The sequence below is a fragment of the Cupressus sempervirens genome, chromosome 11 (genome assembly GCF_028749045.1).
Source record: "Cupressus sempervirens isolate cs-2001-9-10 chromosome 11, ASM2874904v1, whole genome shotgun sequence".
NCBI classification, from domain to species: domain Eukaryota; kingdom Viridiplantae; phylum Streptophyta; class Pinopsida; order Cupressales; family Cupressaceae; genus Cupressus; species Cupressus sempervirens.
In genome coordinates this window covers 323,573,803-323,600,050 of record NC_143128.1, presented here as the reverse complement: position 1 = coordinate 323,600,050, position 26,248 = coordinate 323,573,803, and the positions used below count along the sequence as shown (strand labels likewise).

The following is a 26,248-nucleotide window of genomic DNA, read 5'->3' as shown; positions in this document are numbered from 1 at the left end:
TATTTTTTTATCTAACCCCCTTTGGCAGGCTTGCCACCAAAAGGTTTTCCTATCTAAATATCAATTTTTTTTTTACTCTTGTTTTGTCTAATCTATTTTGTTTATGGTTATAACATTTACTTACGATGGCATTAATTTAAGCAAACTCTCTCGCCACTGCTTCCACTTTGCTGCTGGATAATTTCTATTTTGGGTTCAGCATGATTGAATTTCATTGAATCGTCTTTTAATTGTTTATCACTTTTTTCCTTGAACTCTGTTTCCTTATCCGCTATATTCTTGGGAGGTTCAAGCTCATCTGTGGTGTCAACAATCTGATCCTCTAGGTTAGAAGTTTTTTAACAACTTGCTCAAAGTACAAAAAAAGTCATTGCCATGATGACTAAGGAACCTCAATTTTAAATAACGTGCCCATTTGGGCTCTTTAAGATTTGTAACAATAACTCCAAATGCACTGAAAGTGTCATATAGCAGCTTTTCATCCACATCAGGATCAAGATTGCCAACAAACAAGTTTGCTCCAACATCCAAGCTCTTCTTATCTTGAGAGGCCTTATTAACTCGTATTGGCTTCCCATATAATTTGATCATGTTTAGAATCTTGATGGCATAATCTGCATCTTCCTCACTTTGGAACTCTACGAATCCGTAGCCCTGATGAAGTCCAGTAACTCGATCTTTTGGCACATAAACATTAACGACGGGTCCTGCTTGAACGAATAATTCCCATAACAATTCTTCTGTGACTTGGGCATCCAAATTTCCAACATAAGCAGTGGCATCCTGATTCCTTTCAGCTGTATGTTGCCCGAGAAGATTGGCTCCAACACCTGGTGTTATTCTGCTGGTCATTTTGGTAGATTATAATATCTTTATTGCTAAAAGCCGCCTAGAACCTCCCCCATCTGTTGGTCTATGACGGCGGTGGGCGACGAGCACAACTGTACAATCACAATTGTTCCATGCAATTTCATTGCTCCGACTACGAGCACATTATATTTTGCAAATGCCTAGCTCTCTTGTAGTCCACATTGCGCATACCCACTGCAAGTATCACTTTGCTGTTGAATAGGAGTTTTTTTGTTTTTATCAACGATATATTATGTTTAGAAGTGCTTAATTTGGAGACTACCGAAGCCGCCAGAAGAAGGACGACTAAGCTCAAGAATTTGATTTAATGGGGGTTGCTAAATTTAGGCAACCTATCTTTTCATGCAAGATTCTTTTTCTTTTTTTAGCTCTTGATAGAGGTATCATTTACTTTTATTATTGCCTCTTGTCAACCTATTTTTGGCAGGTAATCATTCATTGTCAAGCTTTATTCAAACTTTTTTTAGAAAAGTTTTTTTAACTTTTTTTAGTAAATTCTTATCTGCCAGATCTGACCTCTATCATTCATTACTAAGTTTTTTTTAGTTATATCTTTCTTAATGTTTTATTTCAAAAAACAAAAAAAATTCTTTTTGAATCACTTTCCATCGTGAAGGCATAGTATGAGAAAAATGGGGAGATCTTTTCTTGCCCCATGACTTTATGTTCTTATTACCTTGAGGTTATATTTTTGAACCAAGGTAAATATTGTGATTTTTTATAAATTGTGACTTTCCAAAATATTAAGTATGGAAAGGTGATTATTTTCTTTAACCAATCTATTTTCGTATATTTATTTGAGTATATATGGGGGCCCACATATATGCCCAGATAAATATATTTCAGAAATTAATATATACCTTTGCAAAATGAATTAAGTACTCATGTTTACCCTTAATGGAGTTTTATACCTGATATCTATATTTAGTTGATCTTCCTTAAATCATTTTACTTAATTGGTTTATGAGTAATCTTACACTATTGCCTTCATTATTTAATGATTTGAGTTAATTGATCTATCTGCACATAGTTGCACTTTTATGCTTTTATAGCATTGTTCTATGCTCATGTTGGCACTTTATGATCTACATGATTTATATGATATTTTTTTTGAGTTGCATAGGGAGCTTAATATTTTTTCAAGGTTAACTATGTAGGTCCCCTCAGTATAACTGATACATAGTTTCCTTATCTGGCCCATGGAGTATCCCTCCATCCTATATTGGTATGCACTCATTTTATATGGAGTTTCCCTCCATTTGATCCTATCTGTTCCATTTTGATAGGATAATATTTTTATGGAGTTTCCCTCCATTTGGTTCTATTGGTTCCATTTTGAAAGATTGATATTTATGGAGTTTCCCTCCATGTTGTTCCATTTTGTTCCTCAATGAAGAGGATACTATTATTGGAGTTTTCTCTCCAAATTCAGATGATTTGATCCAATTTGAAGGCAATATGTTTTTATATCCTCATAATCCATTCTTTTGATTATCCTAACAAATCATGATAATTCTAATTTGATCAGCATGTCTCTCCTTTATGTTATTTTCATATATTAATGTGATAATGATCTGCATTTTTTATTGCCTAGATCATGGGTCATGTAGGTGATGGAGTCGCGACCCATTCACTTGTAGTGGGATGACTCATTAGTGGACTGTCTATATCCACGTGATTGATGCAAGATTGATGCAAGTATCATTAGTTGGCCTTGTCTGTGGTCATTTGTGCATTAGTATAATATTCTTTGCATGAGAGCATTGATCAAGCTTTTTACTCAATTTGTCCTTGTTGACAATTTTTTGAGCATATACTTTATCTTGATATCAGGTTATCTCCATTGTTTTGTGGTAACATGTTTTACTCATTGTTTCTCTATGAGAGTTTTATTCAAAAGAATTTCGAATTTGCATATATGATGGTATTCTACCTGTGGATATTTTTCTTCTTGTTTTTTTTTCAGGTGGTCCATCAACGAACCTTCTTGGTTTTCCACATATGAAGATGTGTCTATGCTTTCACATTCAAAGGACTCATGTGCTTCTCTTGGATCTGCAAATGTACCATATGGCTTGAAGACAATCAAATTACTTCATATTAAAGATTAAGTTGCAGATTTTTGTAAAAATTATGGGTTTAATACCCTTTGATGTAATTTCCCCAAGTAAAGATTAAAGGGGGGTGTTAGAAGTTGTAATCTTTCCTTGGTGTGTTTATAAACCAAGGTTAGAACTCCTTTCTTTATTATTATAATATATTAGGATATAAGCCAAGGTATCCTAATATATTTCTTTTTTGTCCTTTTTCCACTACATCTTATTTTGTCATCTAGTGGAATATGTGAGGATAAATATGTATTGTAATTTCTAATTTTAGATTATTCCTCCTTAAGAGGAATCTCACACTTGGCCACACACACATATGAATGGTGGCATTCATAGACATGGGAGTTACATTCTAACTCCTCTCTCTCATCTCTATTTAAGAGATGACCCTCTTCTCTCATTTAACAATGAGGTTTCTTCCTCTTCTCAATTATTGTATGAGCAATTGCTCTCTTGCTCTTTCTCTCTTTCTTCTTAGGCTTTTCATGCCTCATTCATAATGTCACAAGGGGTTTTCTTTGCTTTTCCTGGTATTGCTTATTTACAGATTTTTTTTTCCATTTCTAACAAATGCAATAAGATCCCCATTAGCATCTTTGATGATGAAACTTGCTCCTGAAGGTCCAGGACTTCCTTTCAATGCACCATCAAAGTTGCATTTCCACCATCCATCTTGAAGTCTTTCCCACACCACAAGTTCCCTTAGAACAGAAGTGAGATCAACCTCACCAGGCCCATTCACAGGCAACTGGGTTTGGGGTAACCAACGCGAAGGTTGAAGTGAAATTTGAACCAAGGTTGATGTGTAGTAGCGGAATCATTAGCCTAACACTACATCTCACAATACACCTCCACATCAACTCGGCTACTTCAGCGCCCTTTTATTAGTTATTATTATTATCATTACATTGATACTTGGATATAGATTGATACTTGATTATTTAAATATTCATTATTAATTGATACTTGTCTATATAATCACTACACTGCATTTAATCAAATATACGTATTGAATTATTTAGCCATTTCCTTCTTTTAATTAATTGCTTAATTTATTTATTTACTAAATGCTTATCATATAAGGGAATGGTTATATTTTTTACTCTCTTCTAATTATGCTTGTCGATACATCGACCATCACTAGGGTATCCTTGTTGACTATTAAGGTATGTTTATTAGTTGATGTTAACTATCTTAATGATTCCAATAGATTTTGCCACCTTCTACTTCTTCAAATCCTTAATACGCATGTTTGTCTTAACTAGATATCTCCGAATTGGTCATTGTTACTTTCTTCTACTATGCCTTTAGTTTGTACTTTAAATATTGTTTCTTATTTATGTTTATAATTATTGTATTATATCCAATATAATATTATAATACATTTGACTTTTCCTTTTAATTTTATTATTTATTACTAAACCCTATACTAGGAAGGGTCATCACAGATTCCAAATAAGAAGAGGAACTCAAGTTAAGCTATCAAAGTGAAGATTCGAGTTCAAGATCAAGAAGGGATCAAATTACATGAAGACATCCTCAAAATTGAGATACGAGTGCAAGTCAAAGTCATGATGAAGATTTCAAAAGATGGGAAGATTCGGAAGATGGAACCAGTTTGACAATATGAACCGCATTATTTAAAAGGGGATTTGATAGTTTCGGAAGATTTTTAATCAAAGTTAGAAGTGTTGATAGATACTTTTTAACAATCGAGCAACAAACATTTGCAGTTTTAACAGACAGATCCAATAAGCCAAATTCAAAGCACGTGAGATTTAATAGATCTAGAAGATAAGTCTAATATGGTGTCACCAAGTTGTCTTCTCCAATCAGAAAATTTCAGATTCAAGCACAATCAATCAAATTGTGCCCAAGTGTCCTATTTTCTCATTGGTTGAAAGGCTTTGGAATTTTCTTAGTGGCCCATGAATTGGTATCCTTATGTAACTAGTTGTAAATTTGGCAAACCTAATTATGATTTGTAGGTTTAAATCTTGACTCTTGATCTTGGATCAATGTTGGCCCTTCATTTTATTTGAACATCTATAAAAGGCCAAGGCCTTTCTATTTGTAGCAGTTAATGGAGAAATGAGAATTAAATTAAAGGAGAGGAGATTAGATTAGATTAGGCTAGCTACAGGATCTGTTGCTATAATCCTATCATAGTGATTAATAATTCTTGTTGGTTCATCATGGGTGGATACTTAATATTGCTTTGAAGTGTTGCATGGTTTCCTCAATCTTTCACTTGGAGTAGAATTCATTTCATGTTGAAGTAGTTTAGGTGAATGAAAGTTATTGTGGATGTTTACTTGCTTGACTCATACGAATCTGGGTCAGTAGCCACTTGTTGATGGTAGGAGTGCCTTGTGTGGTAAGTCGATGATTGAAAGTGTTGGGTGGATATTTTGCAACTGATAGTTTTGGGTAAAAATCCAATCGCAAAATAGGATGACCAACCACAGCGTGTGAGACAGAGTCTCTCCTACCTTAAAGGGAAGGCTCCCCCTTCTCACCATTCCTTGGATCAACTCAAAGTAAACAAGAAGTTGAGAGATTTTATAAACAGGTGTTACTAATATCCTTTCTTCTTAACTTTCAAGAAAGGATCCACTTACTCGTAGAGTGAATAATGGGCAAGGTGAATCTCTAACTACACTTCTATCAAGAGCTCGAAACAATGATACCAATAAACCTTTACTAACTCAAAGGCTAGCTGAAAATGTACCAGTTTGACTCTAAGTCCAGTCGTACTTCTATATTGGAAAACTTTACAATTAGGGCACAAAGACTCGTAAAAGTAAGAATACTTAGCTATTTTGCGAATTAAGAAGAAAATATAAGCTACAGACAAATCTTCTAGCTATACACTTTCACAATTGCTCCTGGTCAAAGCTCTGGCTTCAATTGTTTCTTAACTCTTTCCTATTCAATTTATGAGATACAATTACCAATGACACAAGATAACATGAATCAAAGACAACTTGGATGAATTATAGACAAAGCCTACAATTCACACAAATAACAATTTCACTTAATCAAATTTAAGTCTCAAATGATCATTTGTATTCACTTTCTCTCAAAATAGTGCTTACACAAACAAAGTTCTACTGGCACAATTTCTCCAAAGCTCTTTTGCATAAAGATAATGATGATTTTACAATGAGGGGGACACTCTTTTATATACGAAAGAAGTTGAGAAAAAAGTGAAAGAAAAAGTGGGAGCAACTCAACCAACTTTGACCTAGTGTAACTATAGAAAATAAAGGGTTACATGCAACTCGCATTACACCTTTTCAAGTACATGTAACTCGCATTACATGCAATTACACCTTTTCATGTAATGCATTCTAAACAACTATGAATATGAAACAAAAACAACAATCTTAGAGATTGTTTCTCAGTGCTTTGAATTTGACAATAATATCACACACTGTGAGAAGATCAGCAATCTCCATAGTCTTCGATATGGCTTCAACTCTCACTACATTGTCATATGCTGATTGCACAACTTTGGAATTTGCTATTGTAGTATCTAACAAGTGTTTTGTCAAGGATTTGTACAAAACAAACTTGTTCATCGTTTGCGAACCAAAATCCTCAAAATCTACATCAGCATTGATCCTAATTGTATATTTTGAATTTGCTCTCTCTATTGCTAAAAGATTACCAAAATCATTAGTAACATGGCATCCCATCTGTTTCAAATCACAAGTAAGACTTGTTTCAATTACTTGACAATCTTCAAAGGCCACTTGCAATTTTGTGATCAGCTTTCTTAATGTCTCCTCCTTGTAACCAATGAGTCCTTGAAATCTGAAGAACATTTCACATGACGAAAGAATGTCACATGAGACCATAGCACCCAAATCAAATTTTATCATTTCATCCCAATCATCAAAGATTTCTTTCAAGTTATCTGCTTCTTGAGTCAAAGAAGAAATTAAGCTTCATTCCATTTTGTTCATCTCTTTGACACGCCTAAGAATTGCAAATGTCTCTATGATGGCTCGAACTCCTTCAAAAATAATTTCCTATATCCAAGACTTGGCAGCTTCAATCAACCTTTTCTCTTTAGATGTTTGAGATATAACAACACACTGAGAAGATTGTTTCTGGATAACCTCATTTAAACGAGAGATCTCCTATATCAACTGATTTTTCTTTTCCCAAAGTTCATGACTATTTTTCGATACATTTGTCAATGCATCTTGAGCATCTTGCAGATAAGTTAATAACCCAAATGGGATTGCTTTCCAACTTCAACTTTAGTAAACTTGTAGTTAGAACGAGTAAGTTCCTCAACAGGTTTATCTACCAAAGGCTCAGCAATCTCAACAAATTTGGTTTTATCGAAATCAACCAAAATTCTGGAAACAAACTTATCTTTCAAAGATTTGGATTTAGTCTTCTTAACAGGAAGATTGTCAAGAGGAACAACCACTTTCCTTCTCTTTGTTGTTATTTTACTCAACCATGCAGACAGGCTGAAACTTTCATTACAGAAGCAAGCATAGTGGAGACCACTGGCATTGATCCAGATTGTATATCTGCAGTGACTAAGCAAGATTCAGTTTGTACTACTGAAGGCATACGAATATGTTGAGAAGACTCTGTCATGAAAAGTTCAAATCCTGTCAATGATGAATCAAGTTGGGAAACTTGACCACTGGTAAGAGTCTGAAAATCTTCAAACACATTTGCTAAGTGATCATATTGTTCATGTGCAGGAACACGAGCAGCAGCAGATGAAATAGGAAGAGCCATGGTGTTAACCTCCGAGACTGGAATGGAATTAGTGAAAATAGTAGAAAATGAATCTACATCATCGTCAAGCTCCTGCAAAAAGGGTTCTTCATGTATAGAAGACGTACAGGCTTGTGTAGGCTTTGGAGGAGATATGGTCATGATTTCTCCTTCATCTGAATTTTCCTTATCGGATTTTGTTTCCAATTCTTCTTTTAATTCTGCTACTGATTCTTGAATTGGCTCAGGAACTTGAGATGATTTGGTTCGTTTTCCGCCCTTCAATTTGAATTTGAGGGAACTCTTGGCATTTGAAGATGAGACACCATCTTTCCCTGTAATCTCTAGTTGTGATTTTCTGCCAAGAGGACCAAAACTTCCACAATCTAGGCCCATCTTAGGATTTACTCTTTTAAGGCCTTTACTTTTCAACCATTTGTCAGTGTTTACTAGGATGGATTGAAACCTGTCCATGATAGATGTGCCTTCCTTTTGTTGCCATTGAATAAGAAAAGGGCACTTCTTATCAAAGTCGGCTTGATGAAATTCTAGATCAAGGATGTCGCCATCATCTTCAACTTGAAAATCTGAAGGAATTTCCAACATATTAAGATCAATTATTTGCTACAAGGTTAATCTACAGTAATCCACCTTCATGATGTCAAATTTTGTTCTCATATCAATCCAAATGTCCTCAATGCGATGAACATGAGTATAGGCTCTTTTTATCTGAGAATTCATTTCTCGATAGTCAAAATCAAACCTAGCCTTGAACTTTTTTAATGTAATCAATTGCAATTCTACTTCCATATTCTTTGTTTTAGGCATAGAAATAATTGAAAAATTGTCAATAGCCAAAGGCTTAGCTGAGGTATGCCAAATCCGGGCCTATGTGAAGCATGTTGATCACTCTGCACGTCCATGAGTTGTCTAGCTAACTCCATCAGAATGATTCGATCTATAGCATACCTAGGTAAGGTATACGGCTCTCCCTTGAAATATCCAACTCTTAAGTATGTGAAAGTGGGAAACTGAAGAAAAATACAGTCGTATTAGTTCACCTTCTCCCATGCTGCATTAGTACTCTCTTGATGGACAACTGTTTATATCTTGATGGACAACTGCTTATCAAACAAGTATCTGAAATGTCCAAAGAAGGCATCTTGGACTCTTCTGTAGTGGAATTTACTATTTGCTAAAGTGATTTGGTCGTAGTAATCCCAAATAGGAACTTGAAAACGATCTCCTTTGGTAGAAAGACCAGAAAAAGACCCCATGGCAGCAGCAATGTAAACTAGACAAAAATTCATATAGAAAGGCATTGACGTTCCCACATTGCATATCTACTGGCAGAGCGCAGTACTGATAAATTCTCCCCAAAAGATGTGTTCTTTATTCTCCATAATTTGAAACATAAATTTATACATCCATGGCTCAAAATCAAAAGAGTCTTTAACATCACAAATCCTGCTGAGAAGGATGATGAGATCCTTGTACTCTTGTTTAAAATTTGACCGATGAATAGTCTTTGGCCATTTGGAAAAATTACTTCTTTTATTGTCTAACCAATAAAGGTTGACATACTTCTGATAATTACTCTTTTACTCATTCCAAAAAGCCAATGATGATTCCTTAGTCAAATCAGCACATACTGATTTATGCGGAACTTTGAAGATTTGTTCTATAAACTCGAGATCAAGGCTAATGATAACCTTGCCGTCAGCATCTTTGATAGTTCTTGTCTTAGGAGTAAACCGCCGTGCACATCCATAATGCGTTTCATTTCATGGATACCAAGTGAATGTTGCTTCTCCTAATGCGTTTCATTTCATGACTAGCCGGAGCTTCAATTCTTTGTAGAAAATCAGCCACGTCTACATGACCAATCTTCGTGTCCAACACGTCCAAAACAAATGTGACTGAAGGAACTGCATGAGCCAATTCTTTATCATATTGATATTTCATTTTGTCTTTGGACTTGGATGGCGAGGACATATCTTGTGCTTGCACTGCAACACAAAAATCCCAAAACATAAATACATCATCAGAAGGAATCTCCATGCAAGTGAATTTAGGATCAGCAGTGAAGATTCGAAAAAGGATTGAAGATTGCACAAATCCAACAAAGTGACCTCAAAGAGAAAGCATATGCAAATGCAATGGAACAAAAAGCGAAATGAAATGAACGGAATGCGGAACGAAAAGATATGAAAGCGTGGAAATGGAAAATGAAATGAAATGGAATGTAATGAAAATGTGTGAAGGTGAAACGCATGAGAATGCGTGCAAAGTGAAAGTTGCTGATTTCAAAAGTGACTTCGCATTTTCAAGGTTTTATTGTATGAAAAATGAGTACATGTAAATGCAACATACAACGGGAGGTGAAAGGTGTAATGACATGCAAATGCGAGCGAAGGATACACTTCACATGTATGTGCAAATAAAATTCAAGATGTAAAGCATGGAATGAGGAGGAAAGATGTAAGAGCAAATGCATATGAAGAAATGGAAATGAAAAAATGGAGATGAGATAAAGAGTTTTATAGTCACTTTGGGGAAAAGGAGAAGTCAAAGAACACGAGAAGCGAAAATGACATCTTTTTTGACTTTCCAAAATGTGACTTTTGATCAAAATTGGACCTTTTGGATGCAATTACACGTAAAACATTTCGTGTAATCGTGTCGTGCGAATGGAAGCGAAAAGTGAGATGGGTGAAAATGGACGCGAAAAATGGGATTACATGCATGTGTTGATGGCGAATGAGATGGAAAACATGTAATAGCATTTCGTTGAGTGAAAGATGAAGTGTTGTGACATGAAAATGGAATGTGAAAGATGACGATGCTTTCGCATGAAAAAAACCGGCAAACAAACGCAAAACACAAAACACAAAAGAAACAACGTACCTTCGAAAATAACTCAAACATGCCAAGATGCAATGCACTTCAAAGTTCAAATTTGAAATTTGGACTTGGGAAAGAACCAAAAACATGAAAACGAATGAAAACTTCATATTTAAAGGAAAAATGCACTTTCCATGGCAAAGATCTTCACAAATGGCAATCATCTAATAATTTCATGCACAAGATCAGCAAGATAAGCATGAAGTAAATTGCAAGAAGGAAGAAGTCCACTTCCATGAAGATTAAGTGTCAAATATGAAGGAAAAAGATGCTCCAATGTTTGAAAATATCTTTAAAAATGGTGAGACCTTTTCCAACCTTGCAAATTTGAATGGAAGAGGGCAGCAAAAAAGGAGAAATTGTTGCAAGATGTCAGAACGTGCCCTAAAAACTCTTCATATTCCAACGTTTTTGAACATGAAAACTCATGGGACGTTTTTGGAAAGAACATGTTTCACCAAGAATCTCAAGTAAATTGATTTGGTCTTTAAACACCAAAATATGAACCAATATGCAATGTAATCATCTAATAAGAGCAAATCGATTCATCTTCATGCAAAAACGTTGATTAAAAATGAAGATTTTTGGAGTTTTCTTCAAAAACGTGCCCTAGGATTGGGCCTTCAAAAACGATTTTCAGCTTGTTAAATCCATCTTTGATGCAAGCAAACTCATTACCAAGCAAAAATGCCTTGAATGAAAAAGATTTCGTGCAAATCCATGAAGAAAATCTTGAGTTATGGCCACAATTGGATTCTTGGGGAGCAAATGCATATTTTCTCTCAAAATCAGACTTTTCAATGGACACAACACATTTTAAAATATGTAAATCAGACCTTTTGGAGTCACATACACATTTTAAAATATGCCTTCAAATGAAATCACACTTTTTGGAGTGCATAACATGTTCTAAAATATGCTTATGAGTAAAATTGGACCTTTTGAGGTCAATTGCATATTTTAAAGTGTATCTCACCTTTTAGATGCTTAGGCATAAAAACTTGACTTTTCATGTCATAGCATCAAAAAGGTCCACTTATTGTGAACTTTTGATGTAATGACATGAAAAGTTTCCTCCAAAGTGAATTTTATATGCAATGGCATGTAAAAAGTCCACTTTTCATAGTTTTTACATGCAATTGCATATAAAAAGTCCTCTTTTGAAACCTTTTAGTCATGTAATTCACTTAAAATTATAAAAATGTCACTAAATGGGTCAAAAACAATATTCATTTATCATATTATTAAATATAATACATAAACATCATTTTAAAGTGACATTTAAATAAGTATTGATTTTTAAAACCAAAAATTTAAAATGAAACTATATAGTTATATAGTTACTTTAAGTGAAAAATTAAAAAGTAACTCAACTTCAAATTATAACATAAAGTGCACTATAGTCACTTTAAGTTATAGATTTAAAGTAAAAGCAACTTAAAAACATAACAAAAAGTGAGTATAATGTTATATTTTTAAAAAAGTGAATGTCAAATTGAAAATATAACATCATATTTTTAATTTGTGTTGTTGCACCTAAAATATCCATTTTTGAGGCACTAAAATGGGCATAACTCTTGACTAACAACTCCGATTGACCTCTAGATTAGACCGAATCGAAGGGGAAACTGAAAGGCATGACATAAGCAAAACCAATGGACTAAAAACAAGCAAATGCAAACTTAAAAGCAAAGAACGGACTGTGAAGGCTTCAAAAATCAAGCAAAAGCTCAACAGAAAGCAAAACGAAAAAGACTTGACGAAGGCCTTCAGTAAAACAATTTGATATACGAATTGAAATAGATCAATCGATCAACATTAAGCAACTAAATATCAAATTCAAGCTTAGAGAAATGCAAAACTAGCTTTAAAAAGTTTTGTGTTGTTACCAACATTTTGTGGTGACAAAATGTAGGACAATAGAAAGCGCTTAACTTCAATTGATATACAATCTTTGCTTTGTGTCCATTTGATGGGGTTGAAGAGGATGCATTTGATTTGAAAACTATTTGAGTCTACCATAGAAGTTTGCACTAGGTGGGTGGATTCGCCGACAAGATTGCACCTAGTAGAGTCCAAGTCATCTATGATTCCTTGCATTCATAATTAGAAGTAGTCGAGGTTAGCATGTTTAAGTTTAAGTGGACGTTGGAAAATCAAAAGTTAAATTTTCATTGAGCATTGTGAAGCCAAACCTTTAGAACCACAAGTACTTGATATTCATTGAATGAATAGCATAATTCCCCTAAGTGATTACTAGTATATCACATCATTTGATGCGAGTATCCATAGTTAATGGAAACTTTAAGTAATTTTTTGTTGTTACGTTGCAAGCTTAGCATGAGCAATGGCCCTATATCAAGAGAGGATTGAATGTTTGGTGTTTCACTCTGAAGCAATGAGTGTTTGTTTCTGTATTTTGTAGTCGAACAAAACTCACATCAACAAGTACTTCAAACTATCACCCATGGTGAGTGCAGTCATTCTACAAATCTTTTCTTTGCTTTGTATTACCTTGATCTTTAGCTTAGATGTATTATTTCAGTGTAGATTGTCTTCAAGGATATGCCATCATGGCCCCTAGCTTTCAACAGAGGCTAGAAACTAGATCCATGATGATACATAGTTCAGTCCATGAAACTTCTCTACACTAAAGTTAAAAATCATGATCCTGATGTGAAGTCCATTGATAACACTCATATCAATGCATAGTTGAGTTCCACAGCCCATTGGGGACAAGGGGGCAATACGACGGCATAATGGGTTTCAGGAACAGGGGATAAAAGGTGAAAATTTATGGACAGCAAGGAGGCAACAGAGTGGGGGTGTTAGGGGGACAATGCTGATATACATATACTACTGCTGACGATGACTGATAGTTTATGGACAGTGATATTGGCATTCACCAATGCTTGTATGAAACCCTTACACATTGTTAATTAACCATATATGAAAATGGAATTGGATAATTGTACTATAGATATGACAGTAGCAAGAAACATAAAAACACCAACATAGAAACCCCAGTTCTGATTTTTATTTAGGGTAGCTAGTGTAATTAGCAATTATATATGCATTAGCAGCTACAAAGTCTCATTAGTTGCCCATATTAGGCTTGCAAGTGATCTGAAAATGTCCTTTGAACAGCCAAATATATATGATTTTCTTGCAAATACAAAAAAAACACACTTTTGTGACGTTTGAAGACAGCAGACTTCCAAAAGTCCCTAAGACACTAGCTAGTGTAATTAGCAATTATATATGCATTAGCAGCTACAAAGTCTCATTAGTTGCCCATATTAGGCTTGCAAGTGATCTGAAAATGTCCTTTGAACAGCCAAATATATATGATTTTCTTGCAAATACAAAGAAAACACACTTTTGTGACGTTTGAAGACAGCAGACTTCCAAAAGTCCCTAAGACACTCAAGGGCTCCTCAGCATCCCTGAGACATCCCGAAGACTCATGGACATCTCCATTGCCTCTGGACATCCTAGTGGCAGTGACAGAGGGACGCCCCATCCCCAACTCTTGAAGATGTCCCCATCTCAGAAATGCGAGGCTTGAGAGGGAGGGGAGGTTGGGGACAGAACGCAACCCCATCTTTCATTGATGCATGAAACAAAGTGTGCACTAAAAATAGAAGGGTATGAGACATTTTTATATGAGAAGGATGTGACTTATAGAAATCATTCTGAAAACAGCATATATCCACCAAATTTGAAGAAGTTGCAAACAACTTCAGTTCCTTACCACTTGCTATCACACTTTGATCTTAATTTTAATGTATTATGAGATAAGATCCGTAAAAATACTAAACATGGACCCCTTGCAAACATTTGCAACAAATATGAATTTCATTCAGATTTGAAATAATCCAAGTTGATAATCTACCAGGGAGATCATGTGAAAAAGCTAGATGTGGCAAAAAGTTAGAGAATATGTTACCTGGGGAAATGAAACTTTAGATGTAAACTTCTCTTGTTGATCCTAATGAACTAATTGACTTGTTGAAAGCAAAAGAAAAGAAGTGAATCTCCAAATAATGGCCTTGAGGAGGTTGTCAAACATAGCCTCATACAAATAGAAAATGCCTTAGAAAGGCAGTCAAGAGTAGCTCAAAATAATGCACACAAAAAAGAGGAAAAAAAAAAGGAACCGTGTAGGAAAAGCACCTTGTATACCAAATATGAAGATGCAAGATGAAGCAATGATTTTGTTACATGTGTGTGTGTGTGTGTGTGTATAGATATATTCAACTGATATTACAATAAGATTGGTAGGTGCATAGGCATACATATCCAATTTATATAAGTGGCCAAAAAGATGTAGAATATATGACTGGGTCATCTTGACCCAAAATTAGCAATATGCCACTATAAGTGGCCTTGGGGCCAATGACATAAATGAAAAGCAAACATCAAGATTAAGCATATTCCAACATGGGATACATCTTGAAATTTGTATATTATGGCAAAAGTTATGGACTCTTGTTCATCGCATTGCTACTTCTTTATTGCAAAAAAGGTAATGTAACCTTCCAATGCTTCTAATCACATTTACAATTAGTAAGAATTGATACTTTCAAAAAGGCTTTGGCTGAAAATGTTATGCCTAGATTGGTTTAATTTTAAAAGGTGTCAATTCGTTATGTTTAGGAACATATGTACATACTATCTCTTTCTAAATGTAAGGAGGCTCAATTTACCCACTTTCTAAGGAATAACGTTTGTCAATCACCATGCTTATATGTGATTCAATTTTTAACTTTAAAAAAAAATTTTGATATGCATGGCTTTACGAAAAAATAAATAAGTAAAAACTGAAGTCAACAAAAGACTTTTCCAGTAAGAATCTATTAGAGTAATATAGTATTTTCTTATTAATTAAATCATATTGATTTAATTATTGAGTCACTTATTATCTCTAGTTTACTTAAGCTAAACTTTGGGCAAATAATAATTAATTCTTTTATTAATTATTATCATGCAACCTAGGTTTTACCAGTTTTTGACGAGAAGCGATTGAGAAGCGCTGGTTGCCAGCTGGGCTAGGGCTCTTTCCCTACCCTGTTATTGTTGTTTGATCTCTACTATTTTTTTCCTGTTCTGTTTGGATTGCCGGCTGCTGGACATAGTTTGCGTGGGTGTTTTTGGTAATCTTCTGCAGTCGATTTTGGATTGGGGTTTTTATTGTTTGCATGGCAGGGCCTGGGATTTCTTCTGCATTGGTGAGAACAGATGGTTCTTCTCCAACTGTGCATGCGATGCGATCTGAATCGTTTTATTCAGGGGAGAGCTCCAAGTTGAAAAAAGTTAATGGTTGTTTTCCGCATAGCCATGATCGCCCTATTCTGGTTATTCCTCCAGCGGCTGTAATGGAGGAAATTGAATATTGGACCAAGCATGCTTTGATATGCAAATTTCTTGGCATCCGGATTTCCCTATCCGCTCTTGAGGCATGGATCCACCACTCATGGCAGGTGGAAGGTGATATGGAGATTATGTTGGCAGGGAATAGTTACTTTTTTTGTTGTATTCTCTTGCATGTTTGATCGTGATCGTGTTTTTGAAGGAGGCTCTTATTTCTACAACCATGTGGGGTTATTTGTCAAACCTTGGCATTCAGGATTTAATTCTGCTGAGGATCTCCCTTCAACAGTGCTAGTTTGGGTTCGCTTGCCCAAGGTGTGAAGACATCCTCCAGCAAATTGCTGCTTTGTTGGGGAAGCCGACTGCGATCGCACATCAATCCCTCGATAAAAAGGTTATTTCTTATGCTAGAATTTGTGTTGAAATTAATTTGAATAACCCATTACCAGATTCTTTGGATATTTGTCTTGGGGCTTCTTCTTGGGTGCAACAGTTAGATTATGAATCCCTCCCTTTCCGCTGTCAAATTTGTCATGAGTATGGTCATTTACAGCGTCAGTGCCCCCGTAACTTGACTTCTAAAGGAGTGGATGGTTCTACAGCTGGCAATGGTGGTTTGGCAGATACAACAGGGAAAGGACAATCTCAGATGGCCAATACTACCAAGGGGATGAATCCACAAGATGCTACAGGTAAGGGTAAGGCTCAAATGCAGAATAAAGATGGCTTTATCCCTGCTCGCCCATGAGCTAAGGGGCGTGGTCAGAAGAGGCCTTTGAAAGAAAGATTATCTGATTCAAGTTTTAATCGCTTTGAGGTGCTGGATAGTATGGTTCTAGAGGAAGGTATTCCTCCTCCTATCTCTTCTAATCCAGATTTCCCAAATGAGGGATTTGTTCCTAATGATGCTTGTGGGGCATCCCAAGTTGTAGTATACCAGAACTGTGAGGTCCCTATAGCTCCTGTGACAGAGGCTCTGGTGACTCCTGCGGTGTTGGAGGATAATGATGTTGTTCTGGCTGATCTGGTTAAGGATGTGCTACCATCAGGTAAGGGCAAGGAATCTCCTCTCCCCTTGGGGTTGATGCCTAGACCCTTTAAGCGGGTTTCTTTTACTCCCCCTCTAAGAAGTGGGTGCAAAACAAACTAAGAGAAGATTAAACTCACAGGAGATATATTGATTGAGTCTGGTCCAGTGAAACCTTTGGATGCTCTTTTTCCCAATTCTACCCAATGATGATTATTCTCTCATGGAATGTTAGGGGGTTGAATAGCATCCCTAGACAAAAGGCTATTCATAACTTGGTGGTTGATCATAGTCCTGATTTTTTTGTATCCAAGAGACTAAGCTCTATGTGGAGTCTATGGTCCAACATGCCTCTAGTATTTGGTCTCGTGGCCAATGCCAGTGTGTTGGGGCAATAGGCAGTGTTGGTGGTTTGGCTATATTTTGGGATCCACGAAAAATTTCTCCCCTTGGCTGGCTGTCTTCTCGCTCAGCTCTCTCTATGGTAGCTTATGTTCTAGACTCAGGAGAGGTAATCATGGTTACTAATGTGTATGCACCTGTTGATCTTGTGGGAAAGGAGGAACTTTGGAACCATATTCAATATGTTAGAAATTGTCACCCTTATCATCCTTAGGTGTTAGCAGGGGACTTCAATTCAATTTTAAGTCCGGAGGAGAAGCAAGGTGGTTTGGCTAGATTGGGGCCTTCTTCTGCTCTTCTTCGGCAACACGTATCTCTTTTGCATCTCTCTGATGTTAAGCCTTCTAATGGTCTATATACTTGGAATAATCGAAGGACTGGAGCTGCTGCTATCTCAGAATGTCTGGACAAATTTCTTGTTTCTTGCTTCTGGGTTAGTGGCACTCTTACTCTCTCTTCGAAAATCCTTGATTGGAGAGGTTCTGATCATTGGCCAATCAAATTTTCTGCTATTGGGGCTTGTGTTCCAAAGCATCCTCCTTTTAAGTTCCAGTTGATGTGGCTTCGTGACTCTTCTCTTCGTGATTTTGTTTTATGTTGGTGGAAAGATGGTGCTCCTGCATATGAAACTGCAATGTACTCATTTTCTAAAAGGCTTCAATATGTTAAAAGGCAGCTCAGGATATGGAATAGGCAATGCTTTGGGAACCTTCACTCTATGAAGAGGCTTGCTCAAGAAGATCTTGATGTCATCACAAGGGAGATTAGAGATCGAGGTTTCTCAAAGGATCTTGGAAGGGCTAAATCCCTTACTTCTAGAGCTCTAGAAGAATGGGAACTTCGAGAGGAAATTTTTTAGAAGCAAAAGGCTAGAGTTGATTGGCTCCAGGAAGGTGATCGGAACATTGCCTTTTTCCATAAAACAGTGCAATCTCGCCGGAATCAGAGCAATATCTCTTCCTTGGTTAATTCTCAAGGTATCCATCTGAATTCCTTGCCAGCTTTGTTCCAAGAGGCTACTCGGTACTTTTCTACCCTCTTCTCTGAGGACTCTCCTCCTGCTGATAATGAAGAAAATATTCTTTTGTCTTGTATTCCTTCCCTTATCACTCAGGAAATGAATGATTATTTCATGCATCCAATATCTTTGGAAGAGCTGGAGGAGGTGATCTTTGGCATGCCTAAGGAGAAGGCTCCTGGTCCTAATGGCTTTCCAGTTGAGTTCTTTCAGGAATTTTGGGACATCATTAATCTTGATTTGTTGGAGGTGGTTAGGGAATCCTATTCTAGCAAGTAGATGCTTCGGGCTTTGAATTCTACATTCTTGACTCTTATTCCTAAGAAAGAGGGTGCTAATCAATTGGAGTTTTTTAGACCAATTGCCTTATGTAATGTGGTTTACAAAGTTATTACTAACTTGATTGCTGAGAGAATTAAAAAGTGGCTTCCCATTATTATCTCAGAAGAACAAGGTGGTTTTGTTGCTGGAAGACAAATTTGGGATGGGGTGGTTATTGCTACTGAGGCTATTCACTCTATGGCTACTTCAAGGGAGAGAGCAATGTTTGTTAAGATGGATATGGCTAAGGCCTACGATAGAGTTAAATGGAGTTTCCTAAGGAGTATTCTTCTTTCTTTTGGATTTAGCTCTGACTAGGTGAGTTGGACTATGAGTTGTGTTACTTCTGCCTCTTTTTCTGTTCTTATTAATGGTCAACCTTCTTAGCTATTTGGTGCCTCTAGAGGCCTCTGCCAAGGTGACCCTCTCTCCCCATATCTATTCATCATCATGGTTGAAGGCTTGGGCAGATTTATTAAGTATCAGGTGTCCCAGAATTCTATTCAGGGGTTGTGATGGGGTAATGGCTTACCTTCTCTTTCCCATCTTCAATTTGTTGATGATTCTGCTCTTGCGGGTCATGCTAGGATCAAAGAAGCTGAAGCCTTTCGACATGCTTTGGACATTTATTTGGCAACTTCAGGCCAAAAAGTTAATGAGCACAAATCTTCCATTTACTTTTTTAACACTCCTGATTCTATTCAGCACATGATTGTTGGTATCCTGCGGTTTCAGATTGGGTCACTTCCTTTAACTTATCTTGGCATTCTTATTGCTGTTTCTAGGCAGCCACGTCTCTTCTGGCAAAATTTGATTACCAAGCTTCAGGATAAGGTTAATCATTGGACTCATAGATGGCTTTCTACTGCTGCCCGGGTTACTCTTCTTCAAGCTGTTATCCAAGCTCTTCCTACTTATAGAAGCATGGTTCAAGCTGCTCCTATTTACTTTCTCAAGGAGTTTGATGCTCTTTCTTGGCAATTCCTTTGGAGTGGTAATTTGCGTAGTACTAAATGGAGCTTGATTAGTTGGGCAACTGTTTGTAGGCCTAAAAAGGAGGGTGGTCTTGGTCTTCGATCTGCTCTCTTGAGTAGTCAAGCTTTGGCTGCTAAACTTTATTGGCGATGGTGCTCTGGACAGCATCAACTTTGGGCTCGTATTATCATTCATAAATATTTTCATGGTGCTGATCCTTGCTCTGTTTCTACACTTCCTCTTGAAGGTCGTGGCTCAATGGTTTGGCATACTTTGAAGACAAGTGCAGTGTTAGTCGAGGGGTCTATTCTGGATATGTAAAGGTGGTTCTCAGGCTTTGCTTTGGTCTGATGCCTGGGATGGATTCCCTTCCATTTTATCCATGTACCCTCATCTTCAGTCTCTTTGTGACTCTTTTCATGCCGTTGGATGGGATAAAGTGGCTCATTACAAGACTCCTTTTCAATTGGGACCTATTGTTGGTTACAGATGGAAGCATTCTTCTGATTGGCCTCCTGGAGGTACAGACGTGGATCGTCAGGAGCTTTCTCAGATTCTGGCCTCTAGAGAGCGTTCCTCTTTGCTAGGTCCTGATGTTTTGGCTTGGGGAGGTACCTTGTCTAGTCAATATCATGTCTCTGCTGGGTATCAGGAGATAACTAGACAATTATTTGGGGATGCTGAGGTCCCTTGGTGGAAGCAAGTTTGGAATAAAGTTTCTTGGTCCAAGTGCAATTTTTTCATGTGGCTAGTGGCTCACAACCGCTGTCTTACATGGGATAATCTTTGTAAACGTGGATTTCAGGGCCCCTCTTATTGTGTTTTGTATGGTAATGGGGAGGAGTCTGTCTCCCATCTGTTCTTCCATTGCTCCTATTTTATTCAGCTATGGCAGCTTTGGTGGAGTGCTTGGGGTTGCTCTTGTAGGCATGCTTCCTCTTTGCCTGAGTTCTGGGCCTGCTTGGGAAGTGCTCCCTCCAAGTGTTCTCCTCTCCATGCTGCTTGGATTGCTGGTCCTTCATTCATGCTTTGGCATATCTGGTTGGAGAGGAATCGTCGAATATTCCAAGATGTTCGGCTAGATGTTTGGCATCTTTGGTGGAAGATCTCACATTCTCTTTAGGAAACTATTCATGTGAAGTATGAGCTAGATGGGGGTATGGATCCGGTTGATCTTGCTATATGCAATCACCTCAATTTTCATCTTCAAGATGGGGCTATAGCTCAAAGGTTTCCTTCTATGTCCAGGCAGCTTCAACATGAGAGGAAGGGTCGAGTAAATCGGGATGGGCATTGGACACCTCCTTATGGAGTTCTAAAAATTAACACTAATGGTTCTTCCCGAGGGAATCCAAGCCCTGCTGGTATTGGGGGAGTGGCTCGTTGTAGTTCTGGTGATGTTAAATTCTTTTTCTCAGTTCATAAGGGTGATTTCACTAACAATCTCATGGAAGCTCAGGCTATTTTATATGCTGTGGAACAATGTTGCTTGCAGGGATGGCATAAGATTATCTGTGAGTCTGATTCCCAGCTTGACAATGTTAGTTGGCAACTGGCCACTGTTGTTAATCAAATTATTCTCTTCTCTACCTCTTTTCAATTCATTAGGTTCACGTATATTCCTCGTGAATGGAACAGAGCTGCTGATTGTTTAGCCAAATGGGCTTCTAGTCATGATTCGGGTTGGAATATTATGGATAGGAGGCAACTTTCCTTTGAGATGGTGCAAGAATTTGATGATCTTGTTGCTCAAGATCGAGCTCCTTGTTGAGCTCTCCTTGTTGTATTCCTTTCTATCTTAATAAATTTTTACTCCTCTTTTTCCTAGGTTTTACCTGTTAGGGTTTTGATCTCCTTTTTAAGGATGATCTCTCTTTGTAATTATTAAATTCATTCACTTTTGATAATAGCAATCTCTCTTTTTGCTCATCAAGAATGTCTCATCTATGGATCTGGGAATTCCAGCCTCCATAGCTTTTGCTTCTCTCTTTTTGCGATAGGTGTTTGCATGCAAGTGATTCTTGAGAGCTATGGGGTTGATCTTTCATCAACTTCAACATGGTATCAGAGCTCCAGATTTTCATGCCCCTATTCTATTTATGAGAGGGTTAGCTTGGGTTTTAAATCTATGTTTTTTCCTTCAAAGGGTTTCATTTTCAGAGTTTTTTTGTATTGGATCTAGAGGGTCACCTTATTTTGGTGCACTATGAGCCCAAACGGACCTTACCGTTGAGCTCAGAGTGCCCAAAAACCCCTATTTTCATTTAAAATTTGTCCAATTTGGACACAATTGAAATCTGAGACAAAAAAATATTGCTCCTAGATTGGGTGCATTTCTCGAGGTACTGATTTAAAATTTTTGGCACGGAAATTGAGATCTTTTGACAGCAATTATTTTTGGCTCGCAAATCGAGTTTTTCTGCATGCAAATCAAAAAAAATACACAAAGCGATGCTTTGGCACGCAAATCAAGGCAAATTTGGTACAACACTAGCATGCTTCTTGAGATATTTTGTTGCTTTGGATGCACTTCCCTATGCATTTTGGCACGGATCCCAATGCAGTAAATATTTTTATTTTGCCTTTCCAGCTCTCTTTTGACCTACATGTGGTTTTTTGGTCGTAACTTGCTCATCCAGACTCTGTTTTTTGCAAACGAGATATCGTTAGAAAGTTGATTCTAAGCCCGTCATGATGGTGCAGTTTATTTTGATTTTGATGTTGTTTGGTTAGTCAAAGTCGGAGGTTCTATTTTGCACTATGGCAGACATATCTTGAGACATTCTTTTTTCCAAATTCTGCTCTAGGCACATCCCATTCAGTTTTTTGTTTTTTTGCATTCTGGTGGATATCTTGGTTGTTTTAGGTCGGAGAATCGATTTTGTTGATTCAGATAATTTTTCATGGGTTGTACTATCTCTTGTATCAACCTAATGTCTCTTTTGATCTTTGTTGACATTCTTTTGTAGTATTTTTGCAAACGCAGTGAGATAAATTGTCACTCTATTGCATTTCGAGATCTTGCACATCTTTGTGTTTTGTTGTACTTGCACTACATTATAAAGTGCCTTGGGGGGTTTCATGTTGGCCATATTCACCATCTTCCTTTGTCAAGTGAGTGTTCCTTCCATAACATTAGGCTCATGATGTGTCGATGACACGTGTCATTATAGGTGTTTGTAGTTCTTTTGCACTCTCAATGCTCCTGGTTCTTCTTTCTGCATGAGATATTGCATTCAATTTCAGTGTTCATGTCTTACTTCTCAGCATTATAGGGGGTTTATGTTGGTAATATTGTTTTCTTGGTTCGATGGAGTGAGCTATGTATTCAGTATTTGATCCTATGTACTAGGCGATTGTAGTGGCTGAATACCTATGCATTTCAGTGAGATAGATCATTTACCATATAAACATTATTTCATTCCTATTTTTGGAGGCCATGAAGATAGCTTCCATCCTCTATTGATTAACTCTTCAGACTTAGTCTTCTCTACCCGATCATGTTCTATACGATGGAGGTTCTTCAAATCAGCGGTTTGGCAGTGTTTGCAGCTTCATGCTTCAATGGTGTTCTTCATAATCATCTCTTTTGTTCCCATCTTCTGAGACATTCCCTAGTTTGGAGGCTTCTTCAATCCTTCACTAGTTCTTTCAACATTATTTCCATCTCTTTTTGGAGTACGGTTTTTCCCATGTGGCTTTCTCTATTTCTCCTCTTTTCAAAGATTTGATTGTCCTTGGTACCTCATTAGGCCTTGTTGTCAGGACCCAAATTTACTTTCAGTAGTAGTTTCTAGGTTTTTAGCTACTTCCTAAGTTTATCTTGGGGGGGGTGTTAGAGTAATAAAGTATTTTCTTATTAATTAAATCATATTGATTTAATTATTGAGTCACTTATTATCTCTAGTTTACTTAAGCTATACTTTGAGCATATAGTAATTAATTATTTTATTAATTATTATTATCATGCAATCTAGGTTTTATCAGTTAGGGTTTTGGTCTCCTTTATAAGGACAATCTCTCTTTGTAATTATTAAATTCATTCACTTTTGATAATAGCAATCTCTCTTTTTGCTCATCAAGAATGTCTCATTTGTGGCTCTAGGAATTCCAGCCTCCATAGCTTTTGCTTCTCTCTTTTTATGACAAATGTTTGCATGCAGGTGATTCTTGGGAGCTGTGGGGTTGATCTTTCATCAACTTCAACAGAATCTCGTTAAGAAAATATTTTAATTCAAAAATCATATTTAGCTACTCGTATTTTAAATATTTCTGATGATCAAACAGCCTTTGTGATTCTCAATATTGAGTTTCTTATCATTAATTACAATGCTACTTCACCGAAAGTTGCTAGAACTCTTCCATAACATTTGAAACAACTCACAACGAAACTATCCCTTCTGACAAATCTCTTGAAAGTGAGCATGTCATTCTTGTTATACCACACATTCCATCAAACCAGCTTGCACAATAACTTAAAGATGCTTCCTCAATCAAAACATATATTACATTGGACTTTCTTTAAGTGCTGATTTGTGATTGTCAAAGCTAAAAGAAGTAAGAAATAGACTAACAGTATTAGGATAGAAAATTCCCTTATTGAATCTCAGAAGTAAGAATATGACTGAAACAACAATAAGACTTAAGATGTGTAAATGCACTAAAGTTTTATTGATTGATTAAAAAAATTGTCATCTTCAAGAATCACATGCTATGTTTTTAGCAATAATGGAATTTCCTTCCTATTTTCAAGTGATTATGGTTTTGACTTTTTTTCTATCATGATGATGATTATCAAATATTAATATTATTAATCTATTTCAATACTTTATAATGTTGATTTTATTTTTTATTTTAAGCATTTTAGGAAGTAATATTCTGCATAAATATATACAATGTATGATATATACCTTACCTTTTTTGAAAATGGCATACCGGTCCCGGTAACAATGAGAAAAACCCTTTTCTGTGACGCTACATTCTGATTTAGTGATTTCTAGTTTCTTCTTATGAGAGTGCTATCACTTCTGGGGAATATTTGGCCAGCTGCAGGCGACAAGGTTACAACTGCAGCCAACTCCATCATGATTCCAACAATTTAGTTGCTGGTGGTCACTCCCAAACCTCATACTTTAATTACTCAATTGCATAAGAATTTATGCATTGAAATCCCGCAATGTGTGCCGTTACGATTGGTCAATGTAATGTACCAAACTCTAATTATTCGACGAGTAATTCACCAAAAGGAACAACCTAGAGAAAATTCAGCAGGCTGCTTAGTGGTTCTTTTGGTCCCTTAGACCAGTAGTCTTGAGGACGTCATTAAAATCCTTTCATTTCACCACTCAAGAACATTTATGTTGCATTAAGGTATCGAATTTCTCACATTCATAACGTGCATTGACAAAGTAAAATATTGAAACATTCCAATAACATGAAACACACAAGTTTAACTGAAATTCTGCAAGGCGATTCAGGAATTCGCGGTATAAGAGAGGAATGTCAGTTTAATTATTAAAGTGATTGAATCGAATCTGCTACTAGTATGCTCTGCTACAAATTGGCGAGTCTTAACTCTGAAGATGTACTCAAGTGACCATTGCCACAACAATCCGACATTATTATAGAAATGCCACGTTAAAATGTCAACTTTCGAGGGTTAACAGAATTTGATACAATAATATCTGATTTAAAGAGCAAAGTGAAGATTTTAGCAATTTGTTTATTGAGTAAACGCATTTTGGCAGCTTAAGAAGAAGATCTGGATATTGTTCCACAATTGCTACTCCAAATTTCAAAGAAAGGGCGGAAAATATAATGGGGAAAGTAAAGAGACCTTATTGAAGAAGATTTGGCCGCTGGAAAGAACTATGTAAAGTAGCAAATAGAGATATGTGAGTGCCGCCTCTCGCGTTATGCCCATATCCGCTGCTCGCTCTTCGACTTCAGTATAGACCAGATCTCCGAATTCTTGACGCGAATTTTTAAAGGAAAAATCTTTTCAAATATAGGGGATGGGGGAAAAATGGAAATATCTTATTTGTACATTGATATCAGTCAACTTCTACATCTCTGCAATCGTGTCGTAATTCCTTTTTTATAAAAATAAATAATAAAAGTTTGCTTTTTAGATTTTCAGTTACCAAGATGGCTCTCCAAGTGGATTAGTCTGTTAACTCTTCTTAACGAGGAAAGTTTTGAATTAGGTTGGTTATCAATTTTCTGTATTTGGTCTTTTAACAAATCTTTTAAAAATAAAAATTTCCTAAAATTTTTAATTAGGGATTAAAAACGGTAAAAAATTCAAGGTTATTTAAAACATTTTTTTAATGGAGAATTAATGGTGTGATTCTTTTGTACGAGAGTTGAGATATTAGTAATCTTACTATCTATTGCATTATCATAATTAATCTCTCTTAGAAAGTTTTTTGGATGTATGATAGGATGTATTATTAGCACTTGTGTAGAAAAAGAAGGAAAAAATAAAGTGAATGGGCAAGT

The 26,248-nt window shown here is 36.4% G+C and overlaps 2 protein-coding genes across 4 annotated transcripts in view; both read right to left on the bottom strand.

The window, feature by feature from the left end:
- Positions 1–25,725, bottom strand: part of LOC149529411 (Nucleotide/sugar transporter family protein) — a 181,907-nt gene extending 156,182 nt beyond the window's left edge. For all 3 annotated transcript variants that reach the window (XR_016358558.1, XR_016358559.1, XM_089809210.1), the window contains exon 1: positions 25,584–25,725. Coding sequence is in view for 1 of the 3 variants with exons in the window: in XM_089809210.1 (XP_089665336.1) it covers positions 25,584–25,670 (87 nt within the window). In the remaining 2 variants the exon portion in view is untranslated. The remainder of the gene's footprint in view (positions 1–25,583) is intronic.
- Positions 81–2,506, bottom strand: LOC149529412 (uncharacterized). Its single transcript, XM_089809579.1, has one exon. The coding sequence runs from the start codon at positions 850–852 to the stop codon at positions 328–330; it is 525 nt and encodes a 174-aa protein (XP_089665705.1). The 5' UTR covers positions 853–2,506; the 3' UTR covers positions 81–327.
- Positions 25,726–26,248: the final 523 nt, after the last annotated feature.

Bases quoted from the DNA above. Each gene is read 5' to 3' on its own strand.
- LOC149529412 (XM_089809579.1), bottom strand. From the start codon at position 852: ATGACCAGCAGAATAACACCAGGTGTTGGAGCCAATCTTCTCGGGCAA.